This window comes from Annulohypoxylon maeteangense, assembly GCF_022496945.1.
Source record: "Annulohypoxylon maeteangense strain CBS 123835 unplaced genomic scaffold GGS22scaffold_24, whole genome shotgun sequence".
Lineage (NCBI taxonomy): Eukaryota > Fungi > Ascomycota > Sordariomycetes > Xylariales > Hypoxylaceae > Annulohypoxylon > Annulohypoxylon maeteangense.
In genome coordinates this window covers 342683-363844 of record NW_025953271.1, presented here as the reverse complement: position 1 = coordinate 363844, position 21162 = coordinate 342683, and the positions used below count along the sequence as shown (strand labels likewise).

At 47.0% G+C, this 21162-nt stretch overlaps 7 protein-coding genes across 7 annotated transcripts; 5 read left to right on the top strand and 2 right to left on the bottom strand.

The window, feature by feature from the left end:
• The first annotated feature begins 115 nt into the window (after positions 1-115).
• Positions 116-4929, top strand: GGS22DRAFT_174550 (DNA-dependent RNA polymerase II beta subunit). The gene is made up of 4 exons (XM_047963113.1): positions 116-218; positions 300-3022; positions 3084-4312; positions 4366-4929. The coding sequence occupies exons 2-4, from the start codon at positions 635-637 to the stop codon at positions 4526-4528; spliced, it is 3780 nt and encodes a 1259-aa protein (XP_047814531.1). The 5' UTR covers positions 116-218; positions 300-634; the 3' UTR covers positions 4529-4929.
• A 2451-nt stretch (positions 4930-7380) lies between these two features.
• Positions 7381-8963, top strand: GGS22DRAFT_197424 (fungal pheromone mating factor STE2 GPCR-domain-containing protein; the record flags this gene model as incomplete). The annotated part of the gene is made up of 2 exons (XM_047965974.1): positions 7381-8287; positions 8415-8963. The coding sequence occupies 2 exons, from the start codon at positions 7381-7383 to the stop codon at positions 8942-8944; spliced, it is 1437 nt and encodes a 478-aa protein (XP_047814530.1). The 3' UTR covers positions 8945-8963.
• Positions 8964-9171: 208 nt separating this feature from the next.
• Positions 9172-11014, bottom strand: GGS22DRAFT_174545 (cross-pathway control WD-repeat protein cpc2). The gene is made up of 5 exons (XM_047963112.1): positions 10828-11014; positions 10628-10665; positions 10427-10553; positions 10015-10332; positions 9172-9780 (listed from the first exon to the last, which is right to left on the bottom strand). Exons 1-5 carry the CDS (start codon positions 10867-10869, stop codon positions 9355-9357), a joined length of 951 nt encoding a protein of 316 aa, XP_047814529.1. The 5' UTR covers positions 10870-11014; the 3' UTR covers positions 9172-9354.
• An 813-nt stretch (positions 11015-11827) lies between these two features.
• On the bottom strand, positions 11828-13301 carry GGS22DRAFT_82044 (uncharacterized protein). Its single transcript, XM_047968188.1, has 3 exons — positions 12705-13301; positions 11896-12652; positions 11828-11841 (listed from the first exon to the last, which is right to left on the bottom strand). Exons 1-2 carry the CDS (start codon positions 12979-12981, stop codon positions 11994-11996), a joined length of 936 nt encoding a protein of 311 aa, XP_047814528.1. The 5' UTR covers positions 12982-13301; the 3' UTR covers positions 11828-11841; positions 11896-11993.
• A 440-nt stretch (positions 13302-13741) lies between these two features.
• Positions 13742-16337, top strand: GGS22DRAFT_174541 (serine/threonine protein kinase). Its single transcript, XM_047963111.1, has one exon. It carries the CDS (start codon positions 14477-14479, stop codon positions 15881-15883), a length of 1407 nt encoding a protein of 468 aa, XP_047814527.1. The 5' UTR covers positions 13742-14476; the 3' UTR covers positions 15884-16337.
• Positions 16338-16750: 413 nt separating this feature from the next.
• GGS22DRAFT_174539 (uncharacterized protein) lies at positions 16751-17243 on the top strand. The gene has a single exon (XM_047963110.1). It carries the CDS (start codon positions 16861-16863, stop codon positions 17203-17205), a length of 345 nt encoding a protein of 114 aa, XP_047814526.1. The 5' UTR covers positions 16751-16860; the 3' UTR covers positions 17206-17243.
• Positions 17244-19820: 2577 nt separating this feature from the next.
• Positions 19821-21071, top strand: GGS22DRAFT_174535 (uncharacterized protein). The gene has a single exon (XM_047963109.1). It carries the CDS (start codon positions 20154-20156, stop codon positions 20682-20684), a length of 531 nt encoding a protein of 176 aa, XP_047814525.1. The 5' UTR covers positions 19821-20153; the 3' UTR covers positions 20685-21071.
• Positions 21072-21162: the final 91 nt, after the last annotated feature.

The following is a 21162-nucleotide window of genomic DNA, read 5'->3' as shown; positions in this document are numbered from 1 at the left end:
GAAGCTATATTGTACTAAACTAGACATAGACTAGCGCCTCTTCTGCCACCTCTCAGGTTGCTTTCTCTAATTGATCAGCCTCAACCTTGCAAGAGCCTCTCCAACAAAAAACATCATCCAACATCATCCACACTTTCTCCGTCTTTCTTCAATTTCAAACACAACGCATATCCAGAATTCAACAAAACATCAAGTTTTGTTGATACAGACGGACTGTGGTGGGTTTCTCATCACCTTGAATGCATTTTAATACCTTTTCATTTGGCAGGATGCGCAACTGACTTGTTCTGTTAATCCAGTGTTATCACGCGATCGGGACGCGCTCCTTTCGCCTCCCGCCTTCTCATCGTTAATAACTGCGAACACTGTTTTTTCCTCTGGCACGGGCGCACTTTTATTCAGGCGCTGTCAATAATTCTTGGCAACAAGATACTATCACTCTTTTCACCCCGCAACTCGATAATCTCGATAATAACCTTTGGCCGCCTTTTCTCTATTCGATTTATAATCAACGAATTCTCCAATAATCATTCTTTGTCACGCCTTTCATCTTCCACTTGACTACATCTTCAATACATCATCGCCACCAATCACGACGATATATTAGATCAAGTCAGTCTGGAATTATTACAACATGGCGGACTACGATGAAGAATACGAGTATGAGGAGGAGTATGCTGATGAGAACATTATCACACCCGAAGACTGCTGGGTCGTTATCGGGTCTTACTTCAAGAGAAAGGGTTTGGTTTCTCAACAGATCGATTCATTCAACGACTTCCAAGAAACGACCATCCAAGAGTTAGTGGAGGAATATTCACAGATAAGTGTTGATGAACATAATCCACCTTCCGCGGACAGTCGAGCCATTGCGCTTCGAAGGTACGATCTCAAGCTTGGCCATGTAACTATTGCGCGTCCTATTGCTATGGAGAGTGATAACACCTCCGGTCCTCTACTCCCTTACGAATGTCGTGACCGAAACATGACATATGCCGCTCCCATCTATGTCAAGGTTGACAGTAAAGTGAGTGCGTGTGTTGAGCAGGACATCCCTCTTCACGAGATGGACGAGGAGCAGCAAGCGCAAGCCCGCAGCACTGGAAAGCACCCAACCCGTCTAGTTTGGGAGGCCGAGGAGAATATATTAGAGACCCCTTCTGGCGACAAGGGCAAGGCTGGTGATCAGATCTTCATTGGCAAGCTTCCTATCATGGTCAAGTCCAAAGCATGTCATTTGAACGGCGAAACCGACGACGAGTTATTCCTGTTAAACGAGTGCCCTTACGACCAAGGAGGTTACTTCATCATCAATGGAAGTGAGAAGGTTCTAATAGCTCAGGAGCGATCTGCTGCCAATATCGTTCAAGTCTTCAAGAAGGCTCAACCGAGTCCATTTTCCTATATGGCAGAGATTAGGAGTGCTCTGGAGAAAGGATCGAGGCTCATCTCATCCCTCAACTTGAAGCTATATACGAAGGGAGACGCTTCTAGAGGAGGATATGGCGAAACCATTCACACTACCTTGCCGTTTGTCAAGGGCGATCTGCCAATTGCTATTGTCTTCAGGGCTTTGGGTGTCGTTAGTGACGAGGAAATCCTAAACCATATCTGCTACGACCGCAACGACAGTCAGATGCTTGAGAAGCTACGTCCTTGTATCGAAGAGGCCTTCTGCATTCAGGATCGAGAGGTCGCTCTGGACTATATCGGAAAGCGAGGTCGGGATTCGCACAACGTAGCCAGAGATCGTCGTATCAGAGCTGCGAAGGACATCTTGCAGAAAGAAATGCTTCCCCATATCTCTCAAACCGAGGGTTGCGAGACCCGGAAAGCATTCTTCCTAGGCTATATGGTTCACAAACTCCTTCAGTGCTCTCTTGGTCGACGTGACACCGATGATCGTGATCACTTCGGCAAGAAGCGATTGGACCTTGCAGGCCCTCTCCTTGCCAAGTTATTCAGGAATATTATTCGCCGACTTGTGCAGGAGATCACCCAGCACCTCAAGCGCTGCATCGATGGGAACAAACGTTTCCAAATTGAACTCGCCGCCAAGCCCGCAATTATCACTAACGGCCTGAAGTATTCGCTCGCCACGGGCAACTGGGGCGATCAGAAGAAAGCGATGAGCTCAACTGCCGGTGTGTCACAGGTCTTGAACCGATACACTTTTTCGTCGACTCTTTCTCATTTACGACGAACGAACACGCCCATTGGAAGAGATGGGAAGCTAGCCAAGCCACGGCAGCTCCATAACACTCATTGGGGTCTTGTCTGTCCGGCAGAGACTCCCGAAGGCCAGGCTTGCGGTTTGGTAAAGAATTTATCCTTGATGTGTTCTATCAGCGTTGGAACATCAACAGATCCTATCGTGGACTACATGATTACTAGGAATATGGAAGTCCTGGAGGAGTATGAACCGATGAGATACCCCAACGCCACCAAGATCTTCCTCAATGGCTCTTGGATCGGTGTGCACCAGGACCCTAAGACCCTCGTCAGGGATGTTCAGGCACTTCGCCGAGCCAACCAGATTCCGGCTGAGGTGTCGTTGGTTCGTGATATCCGAGACCGTGAATTCAAGATCTTTTCGGACGCCGGCCGTGTGATGCGTCCTTTATTCCGCGTACAGCAGGAAGATTTCAACGATCAGGGCATTGAGAAAGGCACGTTGGCCCTTACCAAGCAGATGATAAAGCGTCTGGAAGCAGATGTTGAGCTAGATCCGGAAAGCGAGGCGTATTTTGGCTGGCAAGGCCTGGTCAATGAAGGTGTGGTCGAGTTCCTCGACGCAGAGGAAGAGGAAACTGCCATGATTTGCATGACACCGGAAGATTTGGACACTTTTCGCATGACCAAGCTTGGATACGAAGTGTCTCAAGACAACGGAGACGAGGTGAACAAGCGACTTAAGACTAAAGTGAACCCGTCAACGCACATGTATACCCATTGCGAGATCCACCCCAGTATGCTCTTAGGCATTTGCGCAAGCATCATCCCATTCCCGGATCACAATCAGGTATGTGATATATATATATATTATGGACTCTTAGGTCTCTGCTGCTAACTATGATATACAGTCCCCTAGAAACACGTACCAATCAGCCATGGGTAAACAAGCTATGGGTTTCTTCCTCACAAATTACAACCGCCGTATGGACACCATGGCAAATATCTTATATTACCCACAGAAGCCTCTTGGTACAACACGTTCGATGGAATTCCTCAAGTTTAGGGAACTCCCGGCTGGTCAGAACGCTATCGTGGCCATTGCCTGTTACTCTGGATATAACCAGGAAGACTCTGTCATTATGAACCAGAGTAGCATAGACCGAGGTCTCTTCCGAAGTCTATTCTTCCGATCTTACAGTGACTGCGAGAAGCGAGTGGGAATTAATACGGTCGAGACGTTTGAGAAGCCGTTCAGATCAGACACATTACGTCTCAAGCAGGGAACGTATGATAAACTGGACGACGACGGTATCATCGCTCCCGGTGTCCGAGTCCTAGGAGAGGATATCATCATTGGAAAGACGTCACCGATCAACCCGGATAATGAAGAGATGGGCCAGCGCACCAAGGTGCATGTCAAGCGTGATGCATCCACGCCTCTTCGGAGTACTGAAACTGGTATCATCGATCAGGTTATCCTTACCACAAATCAGGATGGTCTACGATACGTCAAGGTGCGAGTTCGAACTACCAAGACGCCGCAAATTGGAGATAAATTTGCGTCTCGCCACGGACAAAAGGGAACCATCGGTGTCACGTTCAAGCAAGAGGATATGCCTTTCTCTAGAGAAGGCATTGTTCCTGACATCATCATCAATCCTCACGCTATTCCATCGCGTATGACGATTGCTCATTTGATTGAATGTCTGCTAAGCAAGGTCTCCACTCTCAAGGGAATGGAGGGAGACGCCACGCCGTTCACCGATGTTACTGTCGATTCAGTATCCAGCCTTCTACGCGAGCACGGATACCAATCTCGAGGGTTCGAAATCATGTACCACGGTCACACCGGACGCAAGCTTCGAGCTCAGGTATTCTTCGGACCTACATATTACCAGCGTCTACGACATATGGTTGACGACAAGATCCACGCTCGTGCACGTGGCCCGGTCCAGATCATGACGCGCCAACCCGTTGAGGGTCGTGCGAGAGATGGAGGTCTCCGATTCGGTGAAATGGAACGTGATTGTATGATTGCACACGGTGCCGCCTCTTTCCTTAAGGAACGTCTCTTCGAGGTATCAGACGCCTTCCGAGTCCATATCTGCGAAATATGTGGCCTTATGACGCCTATCGCGTAAGTTCCAACCCCACCAAGTTTGTCAAGAATAAATGCTTACAGAAGATTAGTATATTGAGCAAGGGTTCATTTGAATGCCGCCCATGCAGAAACAAGACCAGGATCGCGCAGATTCATATCCCATACGCGGCGAAGCTCTTGTTCCAGGAGCTTATGGCTATGAACATCGCAACTCGCATGTTCACCGACCGCTCTGGCGTCAGTATCCGTTAAGAATGATGAGGAACGCAGCCAGGACATGGGGTGGTAGGTGTGATGGGGTTTCTGGGGCGGCATTTGGCAAATCAGTCGGCTAGCTCGCCCACTTGTAAATGCATATGGTTGGCGTTTTTTTTCTTTCGTTTCTCACATGCAAGCCGATTTTCATAGGGACATTGCAATTATAGGTTTGCACATCAAGGCGTTAAAGGACACAGGCTTCAGTATGCCTCAAAAACAGGTCCCCAAAATCAGGTAGTCTACATAGCCAAAAAGAGCTAGTAGGTAATGTACCAATGTTTTGTTAGTCAACACAAGTTGATTGTGAAGTACAGGACTAATCCATGCGTGTTTATGGTCTATGTTGTATATATATTTGATTGTAAATTTTGGGGTTTACTGTATAAAAATGAGTGGTCGGTGAATTGATTGGAGCCATCAAAGGCTTGATGCTCATCTTATTAATCTTTTTCGTATTATATACACCCACCTAGTATATATGAACGTCGTTTAAGAAGTTATGTTTGACGAAACTTTGGCGAGCGGCTACTGAATTTTCTCCTTCACTCCACTAAAGGAGGGAGCAAAAAATTGAACCTACCTAGGTAGGTAGGTATTCACATATGTTAGGATTTCCCTAGTCCTTGGATTGATAGAAGGCATTATTCCTCTCTTATTCGAAGCATCTTGATGAACTAGGTAGTGTTGACTCGGTAGTTTCCCCTATATATAACGTACATATAGGTAATCTTCAACTTCGAGAGGTGACATAAGATAAACAGAGGTAGGATATAAATGTCCACCCATTCTATAATTATATCCATATTTCAATAGCCTCTCCAGTCCCGTATTATCGATTCCCGATGTCTTGTGCTAGATCACAAATGCATGGCTGCGAAACAGGTAACTCGTAGTGTTGGTGTTCTTCACGATCCAATTCGGCAACTTGGTTCTGGCCATTCATCTTGTGGCGATCAGCCCAAGCTCCTTGAGAAAGCTCCATATAGCCCGCCTGATTCCCGACATCTTTTTCGTATGGTGGTGTTGGTGTGCCAAAGTTAGGTATGATCCATCTCGCCTTCTTCTTGCCCCCACTCCCGCTTCCGCTCCTACTCTTTATTATACTCCTACCCTATCATCAGCATCATGCTGTGGACCCTCCAATTCTGCTCCCGAGCCACCACCGAACGATCATCAAGACGTTGCCGACAAATAGACATACAACAGCAGTTATCAGGATCGACATAACGCAGTTGCCAGCGGGTGCAGGATCATAGCTTTAGTCAAGTTGCTTAGGGGTTGGAGTTGACTTTCGAAGAGGGGAGTTATGGGATCTAGGGGGTCAAAGATGTCGTAACCTATGCTTGGGGATATGCATTCGTTGGCTGGGGGACTCTGGCTTCTTGGATATGTCAGTTACCTCCTGACATTTCAAATCATCAAATGTGCCTTGAAAGACCGGGATGCTTCCAGAATAGGGATGCATATGTGGAAATTCATCTCATGATTGGACATGATACCCTAGGAAATACTCCTCAATGTTGAATAAGAGTTGAACGCATATGGACTGAGCCGCTACTAGATGGGTGGATTAGTCAATGGGTCTCTGCATCCTCCGAACCACGACTTTGGAATGGCACACAGATCGATGTCCGGAGATCATTGCGACTAATCTACACCATAGATCGAGATTTTCAGCAAATATTAGATGCAAACTGGGTAATAGTGGTTTATATCTTCTCACTTGTGAAGCTAGATGGTGTTGTGGATAACATACCGTTCTGGTATTCAATATACAAATGTTGAATCATGCCTTTTTGGCGAAGGTTAGTGAGTTGTGGCATATGTAAGAAGCTAATGTTCCTTTCCAAGCACCCTTGACACTCGGTCAACTGGACAATTACAATTTATGCCGTGCTTTAATAAGATAAAATCGCAAGAATATGGAAATACGAAATCTTCCTTGAAGGATGCATACCGAATGGCTGCCTTATAGTCCGAGAAGTTCTCGAGGTAACAATCGTGGCTAACAAATATCTCATTCTGAATCCGAGGACAGCTTTCATCCAAGGTATCCTATTAAGAAACGAGGTGGCTAATCTTTCCAAGCAAATACTCTCTCATCACTCGACCAAGTGGGAAAGTTGGATACTTATTGGACAGGTCCTCAAATATGCATTCCGTAAGTCAAAGGCTAGATTCAAGGTTGTTAGTGTAAAGGCAGCAGTAAAGGCCAAACCGTGCAGGTTCTTCATCTTGTCTTCACAAGAAGGTATGATATATGATAGCCATTCCCACCATCTAGATGTGTAACAACGTTGCGTAATGCATCTCTATAGTGTACACACCGCCAGCGCGGGTTAGCCCGCAATTAGCCCACCCTCTTCACGGCCAGCCAAATAGAAACCCGACAACCGAGACACGCATTCGGGCTACTATCTTCTCTAGCAGTAGGCCAGTCAGGCATCAGGTTACGCAGGTAGGCGGTTCGAAGACGGGATGCAGAGACATTTTAATTTTTTGAGACGATGTGGCGTCCGCTAGGGCATTTTGAGCACCACTCACATTGTTCAGGGCTGGCTAGAACCAGCATCATTGCTTTTACATATCAGGGGGTCGTCGTTCTTACCGATCTATTGGGATCCCGACCTATCTAATAATTCTAGGCGGACGGGAAATCTCCATCTCCTTCCTATGCAATCTAACCCTCCCGTCCTTGATTGTATCGGTGGTGGTGTTAATATGTATCGTTCATCATGCGTGCTACCAAAGATCTCCCATATGGCAGCAAATAGGAGCCAGAAATAGAGGTAGAATAACGATTAACACAACTTCCTCTCCGCGAGTCCACTCCGGAAACCTTCACGATGTCTCTAACCTTCGACCCTCGAACCCAAACCTTCTACATCCTCGGCCTCCCCAATAGCACCAACACCACACCCCCCTTAATCCCCATATCTATGCCTGCCATCGACGCACAACGCATCCGTCTCGCCAACACATCCATAAACTATGGCGTACAGCTCGGCCTCTGCCTCTTCTCGCTACTAACCACGCTCCTTCTCCTCCCCACCAACAAACTCCGGCGTCCCATCCACCTGACCCAGACCTTCTGCCTCGTAATCGCCATAACCCGTCTCGCGCTCCTCGTCCTGTACTTCCCGGGTCCCCTAACTGAGTACTACGTCGCGTGGACGCAAGATGCGTCCATCCTGCGGCCGGACGAGTACAACATAACGACGGCGTCGAGCGCCTTAAGGGTAGTTCAAGCTGCGCTCGTGGAGGCCGCGTTGGCGCTGCAAAGTCGTGTTCTGGTACAAACCTGGGGTTCGCGCTGCAGTCCTGGCTCATCCACCACTGCGGGAAATGGGGGAAGACGACAGATAGGAAAATGCTGGTGGCGGCTCCCGGTGCTTCTCTTCGCTGTTACCCTCGCCGTCGCTGCCGTTAGCATGCGAGCCATCTGGGTAGTCCGACACACGCAGGCGTTGAAGGGACATGTGCTCCCGCTTCCCGTCGATAGCGTGGGCGCCGCGGCTGTCGTGCTGGCAGCCGTGTCCGTGTTCTATTTCTGTGGTGTGTTCTTCGCGCACTTGGCTTTGCATCTTGTTGCTACGCGACGTATACTCCGCGGACAAGGTGCTGGAGGGAGGAAGTTTTCGATTACATTGACGTTGAGAGGGGTGGGAAGAGGGAAGAATGGCGGTTGGAGGAGGGGGTTGACGTCGTTGGAGATATTGGCAGTTGGGAATGGGGTTCTCATGTTGGCGCCTTGTAAGTTGCTCACTTTTGTTTTTCCTTTTTTTTTCCTAGTTGATTGGTTGGCTGGTTAGAAAGTGAGGAGGTGTAGGAAGGAATAAGAAAGGGGTATATAAAATGGAGAACTGACATGCTTTTATAGGTCTCTTTGCGGGACTCGATGTCGCGGCTGGCCCCCTGAATACTCACGTGCTCCCCTTCGACGCCGGATCTTGGGTAGGCACGATCGTAGCAGCCGGGCTACCGCTCATTAGCGTGGCTGCTTTTTACCGGGGCTCCGACTCGGGAAATTCACGGATGAGGCGGTCTCACGGAGAAGGATGGTCTCACCGAAGAGGGAGAGAAAGTCGTCACCATACCTCATCTTTTTTTGCGTCTAATGATACTACACTTCCGTTTCCCCCTTCATCTCATAGTCACTTCCAGAATTACTCCAAGACCGACGAGGATACGACGACCGTGAATAGCAGTAGTAGATATTGGCGATCGAGATCTCCCGCCAACGATGATCTTGACGACTTGGAGATGGGAAATGGGGGAGTAGAATCCGAGAACCCTGAGGGAAATGGTGCAAGTCGTGAAAATTATGTAAAGGATGAAGAAAATAAGAGGATCCATGCCCGAAGAGATTACCAGGCCACTATAGAAAGTGAGAATTCGACAGAAGGTTAGAATCTGACGTGTAATATATACACAGGCTGTCCAGATGAACCAATTAGACCACGATAATTAATAGATAGAATTCATTTGCTTGGCTCAACACATAGATGGCAACCCTCACCTGTTATTCTCATGATCCGATACTAGAGCGTGCTTCTGCTCATCCCAATAGATAAGCACAAGTCTAAACCTCAGATTTATGTCACAAAGCTGGCACAATAATAAATAAATAAATAAAATGGTCTTCACAATTCGTTAGATTTTGGGTCTACCTTGTGGCAGCAACCTAGCAGCAACGCAACGTTTCTAATATTTTCGTTGCCGGCCACGTCGATTGCCATTTCCCTTAGTAAAAGCTCAAATGACAAGCCCATCCATACGCCCAGTCAATGACCTATATCGACACCCCCCGGGAAAAGGATTTATGCCCTCGACATGACACCCCATGCTCGGATAATGTTGTCGGTGTAACCGGCAAACAGAGTCTGTCCATCCGCACTCCAGGCCAAGCTCACACACTCGGGTTCCCGGCTCTTCTTGCCGACGGAGGTGAACTCAGGCTTCAACTCATCAACCTTGCTCTTCTTCTCCAAGTCGAAGATAATGATGCTGCTAGCAGTGGCCGCGCAGAGCCAGTATCGGTTAGGAGAGAAGACGAGGGCATGGATCTCGTCGCCGGCGTTTAGGGAGTACAGGTGCTTCGACTCGTTCAAGTCCCACAGCATCGTCGTACCGTCCTTACCACCGGAGGCGCACAGGGATCCATCAGGGGAGATGGTGACGGTGTTGATGTAGCCGGTGTGACCGATGTGGTCGGTTTGGAGCTTGCAGGTAGATAGTTCCCAGACCTAAAGACAGTAGGGGTTAGTAATCGGGTCGACTACTACAGCTTCCACGCGCGAGAGTGGGAGAGAAATGAATAGCGAGATGCGTATCATCAGGGCATTGGTGTTAAAGATGTCTCATTGCTTGCGAGCAAGCTCTGAAGTAGCAAATACTTTGATATGCAGAACATCATGTGAAAGCACCCGTATACTTTCTCTCCCGTCATGGAAAAGATTGATGGTTGTTTGTTTGCCTACCTTCACGAGCTTGTCCCAGCTGCTGGAGACGATGACGGGGTTCTGTGGGTTAGGGCTAAAGCGGACGCAAGACACCCATTCGGTATGTCCCTTGTCGGTGATGGTGAACTTGCAGTCGCCGAGGGTGTTCCATAGCTTGATGGTTCGGTCACGAGAACCGGAGACGATCTGTCGGTTGTCTGCTGAGAAAGAAACGGATAAGACATCGTTGGTGTGACCGACGAATCGTCGCGTGGTGGTACCAGTGGCGAGCTCCCAGAGTCGGAGGGTCTTGTCCCAGGAAGCAGACAGAGCATAGGCGCCGTCAGAGGAGATAACCTAGATAACCAACACGTCAGCAAAACCATCCCACCTTCGTTTGCCCATGGCACCGGAGCAGATAGCCAGTTCGGTTCATGTAGAAATGACATACGCAGTCGGAGACGATGTGAGAATGGCCGTGTAGAGATCGCTTGGGGTATCCGTATTGCGACTCGTCGCGAGTAAGGTTCCAGATGATCAGGGTCTTGTCACGGCTACCGGAGAGTAGCATGTTGGGGCTGCATCGCGAAGGTAAGCTTCTGAACTTTGGAACATATATCATATTAGAACAAATAGAAAGAGGTGATCCTACTTCTCCATAGAGGTAGCCAAACTGGTAACCCAGCCATTCTGTTAATAAAAAAACATTAGTTGTTGTTCTTCTTGTTTTATCCATACCCAAAAACCAGAATGCGCTTCTGCCGCATTCGGTGGTTATTTTTTTTGGGTTCTGATTTTTGCGATCTTAGAATCGCAAAGATTCTAGATCCAATTGAATTCAATTCAACTTACGTGGCCCTCGAGGGTTCCCTTGAGAATAAGTTGCTCGGCCATTATGAAGGGATACTCTAATATGTCGCGAAGTTCACCTTGTTCTGAGAGAAGGGGGGAAGAAATGGTATGGGCTTCGCTGGAATGGTCGAGGTTTGAAAGTCGTTCGTTTCCTTGTTGAAAATTTCCCCGAGAAATTTTGTGTGCGATTTCTTTAGGGTAGAATCGCTAAATTAAGAAAGTGCCTGGGTCGTCCCTACCTAGCCTTACTCTGAGAAGTGGGGTTTCAACCAATCATATGAGCAAATTGCGAATAAGCTTCATCAACTGCGAGAAAACATCAAACAACTGGCGAACAATTGGCAAACAACTGGTAGGTACCTAGTAGTTAGATAAGTATCTATGTACCTACTAGATGTATTTTCAATTCAAGGAAGGTTCTACCTTCGCTGAAGTTCAGGTTGACCCAGCGGTGCTGATATAATCAAAGGGGTCAGAGTACCTGCTAAATACCCGAAATAGATCTCGAAGATATTGTACATATGAATTCGTACATATTAGCAAGGCCTTTATTCAGGACAGATCATTCTAGGACTACTTATTCATTTCCAATCTTTGATATACTAGGTTAACACTATAGCCTCACAGGTGGACAGATGATAGCTTCTATGTATGTAACAAGGTCTTCAAAGGAAAAGCCATTCACAATTCATAATAGCACATAATTCAGAAATCAAACGGGTTTGCAAAAACATGTTTCCATAAAAACATTGTAGGCAAACACGTGCCTGGGTATCTCAAGTGACAAAGCCCCAACTCCAAATTACGAATCTCCTTCTTTCTCTCACCAGTTCGTAAGGCTTCCTTATTCATGTAACGTTTGGCGATGCTAGAGCAGCTATGCAGCATTAGGGAGCATTACTTTGAGAATGTAAGCGACGATATCTTGGGTAAAGCAACCCCCATGAATCCACAATAATGCGGGGAAGGCTTTGCAACCATTGCGGTATTGCTGCATGAACGACCTTATCAATCCTGGTGGCCTGGTTAGATGACTGTGATATCAACTTAAGTGTGTTGATGTCTTACCTAAAATGTATTCTCACTAGTAAAAGACCGGGAAAAGCTCATCTGAGTCAAATGATTCCCATGCTCGCTGCGTATACGCCTATCTCGAGGACCGTATATTAGGTCATACCATTTGAAGTATCTACTTGAGCTCGTCGGCTGGGCTTATGCACGCTCTTTCGACCGTGTCTGGCGCCATAGTTGACGATCGTGCTATGATCGGCGATTTCAGGCGCCATATTCGTCGGTTCGACTTCAGGAAGGAGTCTTGTCATCATCTTCTCCCATGCTACCTGTCGCTCCTTGCTCAGAGGATTTTTATGGGCGATCGCTCTGATCTCCTTCTGGCGGCTGATTCTAGCAGCCCTGTTTATCTGCCGCAACGCCCGCTCGCCCTTCTTCGCATCTAGCTCAGCCTGTGTCTGCTCCTTACTACGATCGTATGTATGGTGATATGGAGTAAACCGGTATGCGTAAGGACTAGGCATCGAGGGGAAGTGCTTCGGGATCCAGGGTCGCTCGTCTTTCTCCTTCTGACCGGATAGTTCATCACCTAAGAATGGCCGAGGTTTCGCGAATTGCTGTATGTCCTCTTTGATAGGGTTGAAGAAGGATGGCGTAAGCTCCTCGTTAGGAATAGGGAGTTTTAAATGTGGCTTCAGAGAAGATAGGGTGACGTTTGAATGTTCAAGGGCATACTCGAAATCCAGAGGTATCGGGTTATTTCTTCGTGCTGCGTTTGCGCTTCGTTTGATATTCTCTACGAAGTGGGTGATATCTATACAATAGTCAGAATGAGAATAAAAAAGGTGGCCTCGCCATTCACGTACATGTCTCGGCAGCTTGTGTGAAACCCTCTAGAGCGTCGCTCCTTGAGCTATCAAAACCCATATATTGCAGCTGCAGACCAATCGAGCGTCTCAAGCCGTCCCTTCCGATATTATGCACGGTAGGGCCACTGGCAACCTCGCAAGCTGGCTTTGCGGGAGTGATCGCGGTTGGAGTAACAGAGCGAACGTCAACATCAGCGGTCTTCTGACGCTTAGATTGATGGTCTTGGCTCGGTTCACTACCGCTAGTGCTAGGACGTTTTCGAGAAGTATCCATGTTTCAAAATAATTTGTTGGATAAGAATCTTGGGGCGGAAATATATCGTAGAGTAAGTGTACCTCTGATAAGACGACGATATGGAAGTTGAAAATATGATTATTGAAGGGCGTTTCTTTATCGCGTCGTTTTTAACGATGTACGGTAAAAGGTACGCAAGTCGGCGACCACGTCGGTTGGTTAGCGATCCTACGCAAGGCCGTACCGGCGAGATAACGCGATTGAAAAGCCTGATAACTTAAAACATGGGTTGGAAGTTGTGGGCCAGGGCGAAAGATAAATTGGTGAAAGGCGATGCTTGTAATATATCGTTTCTGTTCGTGTGAAGCGCAAGCTCGAAGGTTGAGGTGAAGGATGCGCGACGCGTACGTAATGGAGGAGAGAATTCGATCCGGTGGTATTTTCAGGTCGCAGTTGCAGTCTTTGCGGATATTTAGATGTTCAATATCGTAGATTCGAGGAGTAACTTCTGTTGGCGACGAAGACGTAGGTGAAGATACTGCGAATTTCAATCAGATGTTAGGCCGGCTGAGAGAAAGCAAGCATCACGAAGGGGTAGAAGATTTTGAATGTCAAAGTGAATTCTTATAGGAGCGATTAATGCGCTACTCGTAATATGTAGACCGACCTTCCGAAGGGAGATGAAGTTCGAGAATAAGATAGAGAGACCTGAGGGACTAGATCAGCTCTCGGTGGAGGTTGAAAACGTTGGATACAAAGTTACGGAGTTGAGAACCTTGAAGAGTCGAAGCGACAAGGGTTCGAGGCTGCCGGGCTGCAAATTAAAGTGGATACATGCGGCTAGTACATAGGTACCTACGGTGGGAAGGTGTCCACGACTCCACGGTGGCTGAAGGTTTAAGCTTTGGACCGGTACGTACCTGTCTAAGAGGGCGGACAAGGTGGGGGTTGGCGGGGTTAGTGACTAAAACTGCTAACCTTGAAAAATCATGAATGAATGATTCTCATGATATTTATTATTCTCAAACCCAGTACAGCTCATGTTTAATGAAGGCACTTGAGTGTAATGAAGAGCTAAAATTAGATTGAGGATTTCCCTTATATCTACTACAGTCCCAAGTCCTCATAACAGACCAAGGCACCACGGTTATTTACCTAATATACATTTAGTCTAATAGACATATAATTCCACGTAGCAAGATCCATTTCTGGTTGAAGCTGAACCTGTCATAAACAACACTTGACCACTATGAATCGATAGTTAGATTGACGATAAGCTAACAAATATGGGCCCTGGCTGCTTCATCCCCATGTGCTGGTGGCCCCTCTCATATCTCAGCTGGATTGCCGTCTCACTAGGTAGGTACTATCTAGGTATCTGCCAGGTCCTACCTACCTACATACATGTAGGCCGTAGGTACCTCCTCTCTTAAACCGTCTCAAACTCTCTTAAACTCTCTCAAACCGAAAACCCGGAGAAAACGAAAGTACCTAGTAGTCATGATGAGATGAACGGAATAAATATCGACGGAATATGCATCAACTCGCGAATTTGAGAGAGAACGGGGGTTCAGAAAGTGGTGAGACCAAGCTGAAGATCTCGAAGCCTCTAGATCGCTTTCCAATAGAAATCTTCAGCTTCGCTCACTCCCTGGAGCACATCGACCTCTCAAATACTGGATTGTCGACGCTACCCGATGACTTCGGTCGGTTAAAGAAGCTCAAGATCGCATTCTTCTCCAATTGCAACTTCGCCATCTTCCCTAAACAACTAGCATCATGTCCCGAGCTCGAGATGGTCGCATTTCGCAGCAACCAGATGGTTGACATCCCGGAGGATTCTTTGCCGCCGAAGTTACGCTGGCTGATCCTCACTAACAACCGGATACGGTCGCTGCCCAAGGGCATTGGTCGATGCTCGCGCCTCCAGAAGTGCATGTTGGCCGGGAACCAGCTCAGTTGCCTGCCGGACGAGATGGTCGCATGTAGGAAACTCGGTCTGCTACGACTCTCGGCGAATTGCTTTGAAGAATTGCCAGAGTGGCTATTTGACCTACCGGAACTGGCCTTCTTGTCCTTTGCCGGAAATCCGTGTTGCTCGTTACCTGCGACGTCGAAGGATGCCCGTGACACCACACCGTCTAACTTCCTCCCCGACGTTAGCTGGGCTGATCTCGATATCCGCGATATTCTTGGCGAAGGCGCATCGGGAACGATCTCGAAAGGGTCATGGAGCGGTATCGATCAGGTTGAAGAGGTAGCCATTAAGTTGTTCAAGGGTGATGTTACGAGTGACGGAACGCCAACCGATGAGATGGAGGCGTGCATGAAAGCCGGATCGCACATGAATCTCATAGATCCCCTGGGGAAGATTACTGATCATCCAACCAAGAAAGGGCTCGTCATGCAACTTATCCCAACGTGCTACAACACCTTAGGGCTGCCACCGTCTTTACAGTCATGCACGAGGGATTGCTTCTCGCACGAGATCAAGTTGACCACGCGCCAGGGTCTAAAGATCCTTCAAGGTGTCGCTAGCGCGGCAAGACATCTGCACGAACGAGGCGTAGCACACGGCGATTTGTATGCGCACAATATTCTTTATAACGAAGAAGGGCACGCATTTCTAGGCGACTTCGGTGCCGCATCTATATATGGGAACATAAATCACAGGAAGGTCGAGCGACTCGAGGTGCTCGCCTTCGCTCACCTAATCGAAGATGTGTGGAGCGTCACGAAACATAAATTCGACGAGGAAGAGCTGCGAATTGCCATGCTCCTCGCGGCTCTGCGTCGACGATGCTCGAATCCTACCAGCGGCCAGCGGCCAGACTTCTGCGAGATCAACCGGCAGTTGAGCGCGATGAGCAGTAGTGGCTGCTATAACGCAGTTGAGGTTGTGCCCGTCAATGCTACGTTAGACACACAACCAAAGAGATGACGAGCGCGTTCGGTTGGGTCCTCCACAGTCCGAGAACCACAATTCGGGCTTTGCAGATCGGGATTTCCATAATCCAAGGCCTAGGAATTCCTGGAAAGGTGTGAGAAGCGTGGGAAACATGGGAAGCGTGAGAAGTGTGGGAAGTGTGAGAAAGAGTCACGGGAGTACATATCCATGTGTTGTCCAGGTCTAATTTTCGCGGTTACAGTTTTCTCGTGGTACGGTATGGGGTGGTGCCAGGTGGTTAATGCCGGAGCAAGTAATAAATTCGCAATTAGCGGCCAGGGACAGGGGGGAAGGAGAGAGAAGTTCAAAAAGTGACGGTCCAATGAGGATCGATAGAGCGGGCAAATCTTGCTATAAATCATAGAACCTAGACGATAGATTAGAACTTGTCACGTCATCTACCACATGGCATTTTAAAGATCCGAGATAATAGATATAAGTAACAAAATTATGGATATGTTAGGTATTTAATTTTCAGGTATGTACTAACTAGAAGTAGTGAATGTTAATACTTGGAGTCTTGGACGTCGAGTATATTCATGGATGTGCTCTCGCTCTGTACCATAGTATCCCCGGAGATTTGGCATAAGACGAACAAGACCGAAGCTGTTCCGGAGTCAGCGGAGACAAGAAAAAAAATACGCTGTAAAAAAAAAGAGAAAATAATCAGCGGGGACGAACCAGAGTTGTTCGCTGCCGCCAAGGTCAAGAAGTCAGATTCGTTCGGATCCCAAACATACGACCACTCGGAATAGTTGCTACGTGTTGTCCTCGGCGCCATAATAACCGCGATAGAGGTGGTCCTTCATCCATAACCCATAATTGTTAGCACGTGTAAAAATTGAAACACACTCGGCCGAGTCTATATTTCTTGAGACTTATTTCAACACTACGTTGACCCGTCCTTTTTTTCAGCTCCGAATTATCACCTCCCGTTTTTAGACATAGCCCGATCCTCCCGCCGCGGGAATATGTGCGTAGCTACGGCACCGCCCGCTCGTACATTGATTACACTGATTATATTACCCAGTACCTACTTTAGTTACCATAATTACCTCGATTACCTCGACTACCTTCTATGTATGACTGACCTACCGATTGACGAACAAGGGGTTATAGGTTACACTTACGTACTACTTAGGCCGTGGATCTCAATCGGAAGTTTCCTTATTCTGGTTGGGCAAAGCAGTTCTGACACGCGGCTTCCAGGGAAGATCCATAAGATGATGATTATGATGTTTGTACAATACGTAGTTACTGTAGTATGTATGTACGTCCACGTATCTGTACGTATGGATACCTATGTATGTATGTAGGTATGATGGCGTATCCATGGATGCAGAAGCGGGAGCCCGCTCGGGGTTGTATCGCCTATATGTACGTGCCTCGCTCACTAACCTAACGTACACCTAACCACCTATACGTATAGTGCACCCGTCAGTAAATAGGTAGGTAACATCCGTAACGGGTTGTCAACCCCCCCCGCCTCGTTCGTCGACCTATGAACTTAGATGGGTGCAATAATAAAGATCTTACGCTTGACAAGCTGACAGTTCGTTTCCCCTGAGTTCCTGACCGAAACCCCGCGCGAGAAATGCTTCTATATGAGCTTCTTTTCGCCTTCTCCAACTTCGCAACAGAAAATGTCCCTTCTTTCCCGCTTCCCGAAGGATTCGTGTTACTAGATTTGGATATAACGTGCATCCTTCGCATGACGGAATCTCACCACGATCTGAGAGTCCTACCAGGAACCATGGGAATCCTAGGAATCATGTACCCGAGGTATATTCTATCGCGAAGGTGTCTACTTAACTTATCCAAAACTCGTCGCTTCGATATGTAGGGTAGTTTTGAACATCTAAGATATAGAGGCAGAGAGGCAGGTCCCGGGTAGGTAAGTGAAGCGGTCGCTCGTCGATTTGGGGTCAGACTTGGAGAACGGTGCACACACTGCATGGTTCTTTTTACAGGCCCCTGGCAGATTTAATATATGGTAAAAGACGATAAGTTACCCAAGCAACCCAAGCAATCCAAGCAGTCTGAGTAGCAGATAGGGCGGCCAATGACGATGACGAATCGCCGTTGGAGACGGAAGAGATTCGATTCTAGAGTGCCATTCACGCCGACGCCTCTTTTTTCATTTATTGAGGCATGGCTGTCCTTGCAAGCGGATAAATACGTGCTACCTCGCCGCACCCCCATCCAAAGTGAGGACTAACAGCATATATACTTACCTACTTACTTACAGACAGGCGGCGTACAGGTACATACATATTTCAGCTGTTTAATGTCAAGATAAGATACCTAGAATGGCAGTCAAGAACACCATCGTTGCTGTAAAGGTTCACCTTGCGGAGAAGGCGTGAGACTATCATGAGGGATCGTCAGGAGTTACACACCTACGCCTACACACCTACATATCTTCACACCTTCACCTTACAACACTTACGCAAGGGGCTGTCAGCGTGAGACCTCCTCGTTCACCTCGGGACCTGATTACTTGCCTTAGCACCGATCAATGATAGACGTTTCCTGTCAGTCGAATCTGATATTCAAAACGTCTTGCCTGCCATGAATTAATGCCTCACATGATGCTGTCACCACATAGCCAAGTCAATAAGGACTTCTTGGATTCTTGGTCCCTTGGCTTAAGAGAGAACGAGCCAATAGTGAGTAGAGCGATTATAGTCAAGGTGATGACTTATACGTACGTACATACATCTCGTAGTCTAGGCTCGGTTCTAATTTCGTATGCGCAAGTGTAGATCATCGGGGACTATATAACGATTTCGATATACTATTCGATATGCTATTCGATGTGCTATTCAATGTGCTATTTGCATTAGACACGAGAGATCAGAGCATCATAGTCTGATGCAGGGTCTTAATCAAGCCAAGCCCGAACCACTCGAGCCATATGGACCATTTGAACCATACATAGTATCAACCACATGAACCACATGAATGATGAACCATTCAAAGCGCTTGAACCGCTCGATACAGTTGTGGATATTGATCATGGAAGTCATAGCGGAGAATTTCATTAGTTTCGTCTACGGGGGGCTCTAACGGGGCTTCGACAGGGACATTGAACAATGGAATCCTGCAAGTATTTCGATTAAGAAGGTTTAGGGAAGGTCGAAAGAAGGTCTAGAACAGATTGGCGCAATCACGTTGGCATCCGAATCTACCGTAATAGATTTAGCTGCGCAGATCCGCATTGACTTCCTTGACTTTTCTCAACCTCCTCATCAGAAATCGCAGATTACCGGACCGAGCGTGCATCTAGAGTACCAAATTTCTTTCATCGCTTGAATAATTACTTCGATACGATGACGATTCAACAACACAACAATAACAACAACAACAACAACAACGTTGCTGCGTCGGAAAGGACTTACAGCATTGATGCGCAGGGGAACGTCGGCATTGAGTTATCGGAAGCAAGATCCCTAAGAGACGGATACGTTATTCCTAAGTATATCATATCCTCGACAAAAAAAAAGATGTGATTCGTAAAGTGTTTGGGAAAGTCGAAGAAGAAATATTGGAGAAATTTGAGAAATTTGATAGAGCTTCTGGGGCTAGGGGTACTTAGGTACCTAGCGTAGGATGCACTCAGAGTAACATTGATAGCCCTGGAGCATAGAAGCGCAGAGGGTAGGTGGGGTATAAAAGAAGAAGAGCCCTGGAGCACTTGCGTAAGTTACGAGGTTACGAGTGTAATGTACCACAATACTCTAGTGCATCCAAGGTTTAAGTTAATGTCCTAGTGAACATTGAATGTCCCTAGCTGCATGTTGCTGCGAGTTGTAGGAAGTGACTGCCGAAGCTGCATATTCTGATTCTTATCCCACCACACCTTGGCTAGGTACTAGATGGGCTGCTTGACCTGCCTGGGCACTTTCGAATAATTCGTTAACCTCGACCTCGCCGAAGTCTAAAGAGTCTAACTTTAAGTCAAAGTCCAGAACCCACTCGTTCCACTTGTTTTTGACCCTATCTTTAGTGGGAACATATCGAAGTCACCGCTAAAAGATCGACAATGTTTTTCCACCGAATAGAGCTAATAGAACGATTGCCAGGCACCCCGGTCTTCCATGTGGTTTTTGAAAGTTCGAAAGACCAAGAAAAGGCAGCTACCATATCAGTACCTACTTACAGCTGGCGTATGTCTGTCTCTGTCTGCTGAGAAAGTAGGACGAATGAATGAGAAGAAAGAAAGAACATTGAAAGAAATAAAAATGGGGTTGGATGCCACCCTATGGGTATTTTTTTTTTTTTTAAAAAGTTTTTTTTCTTTGCCTCTTCTTTTCTATTATTTCTATTATTCTACTATGTACCTACTATTGACGTTTTTCTGTATTCGTTTTCCCATCTCACCCCCCTCTCTCTTTTATACACCCCCCTCCTTACCCCCATCCTTACCCTTACCCTTAACCATGCCCCTGTCATTCTTCTCAGAGAATCTTCCCCCAATTCTCCATTCCTTGAACTGATTGAACGAAACCGAAAGGCACAAGAAAGAAAAGAAAAAAAAGCCCCAACGTTGCTTTACCATTCTTGTTATTATGCATCAATACGTCGAATTGTTATTAGATGGTCATACATGCATTGCATAGTAGAGAAAGTTCTCATCGTCATATCGAGGAGACAGCCCCAGCCTAGCAAGCCAGTTCAAGACACGACCGTTTTAAAGAGACCCTTGTTCTACTACCTTAACCTTGACAACCCTGACAACTTTGGCTACCTTGACTACTTGGACTTACCTGGCCCATCCTGCTATCATATTTGATCCATACATCCATCCATACTTCCTATTTTGATCTATTCTCTATTTAGTATATCCCGCCTGTCTGTCAATTTGTCTGTGACCTGTGACTAAACCCTTTCTAATTCTTTTCATCTATCTGATCTACCTATTTTGATATTAAAAACCTGTACATATCTACCACCTGGATATTCTACCTCATCATGTTTTACCGTACTTAATATCGCCGATGGGAGGACCTCATCTTTACCTACCTACATACTTATTGGGAACCTTACTTGCTCCTTCACTTCCCGAGGTCTACGATATATGATCTCAGCTTTCCTCGTCATCTCATCTACATTGGTCCACCCCGATCGTCTAAAACATTGTATTATCACCGAACCCATTTTTTCTCTTGGTATTTATTGGGTGGATTGATCTCCCTTGGCTCTACAACGACATTTGCCCGAAACGCGGATTGCCAAGCTTAACCTACAGCCCTAGTGATACATACATATAT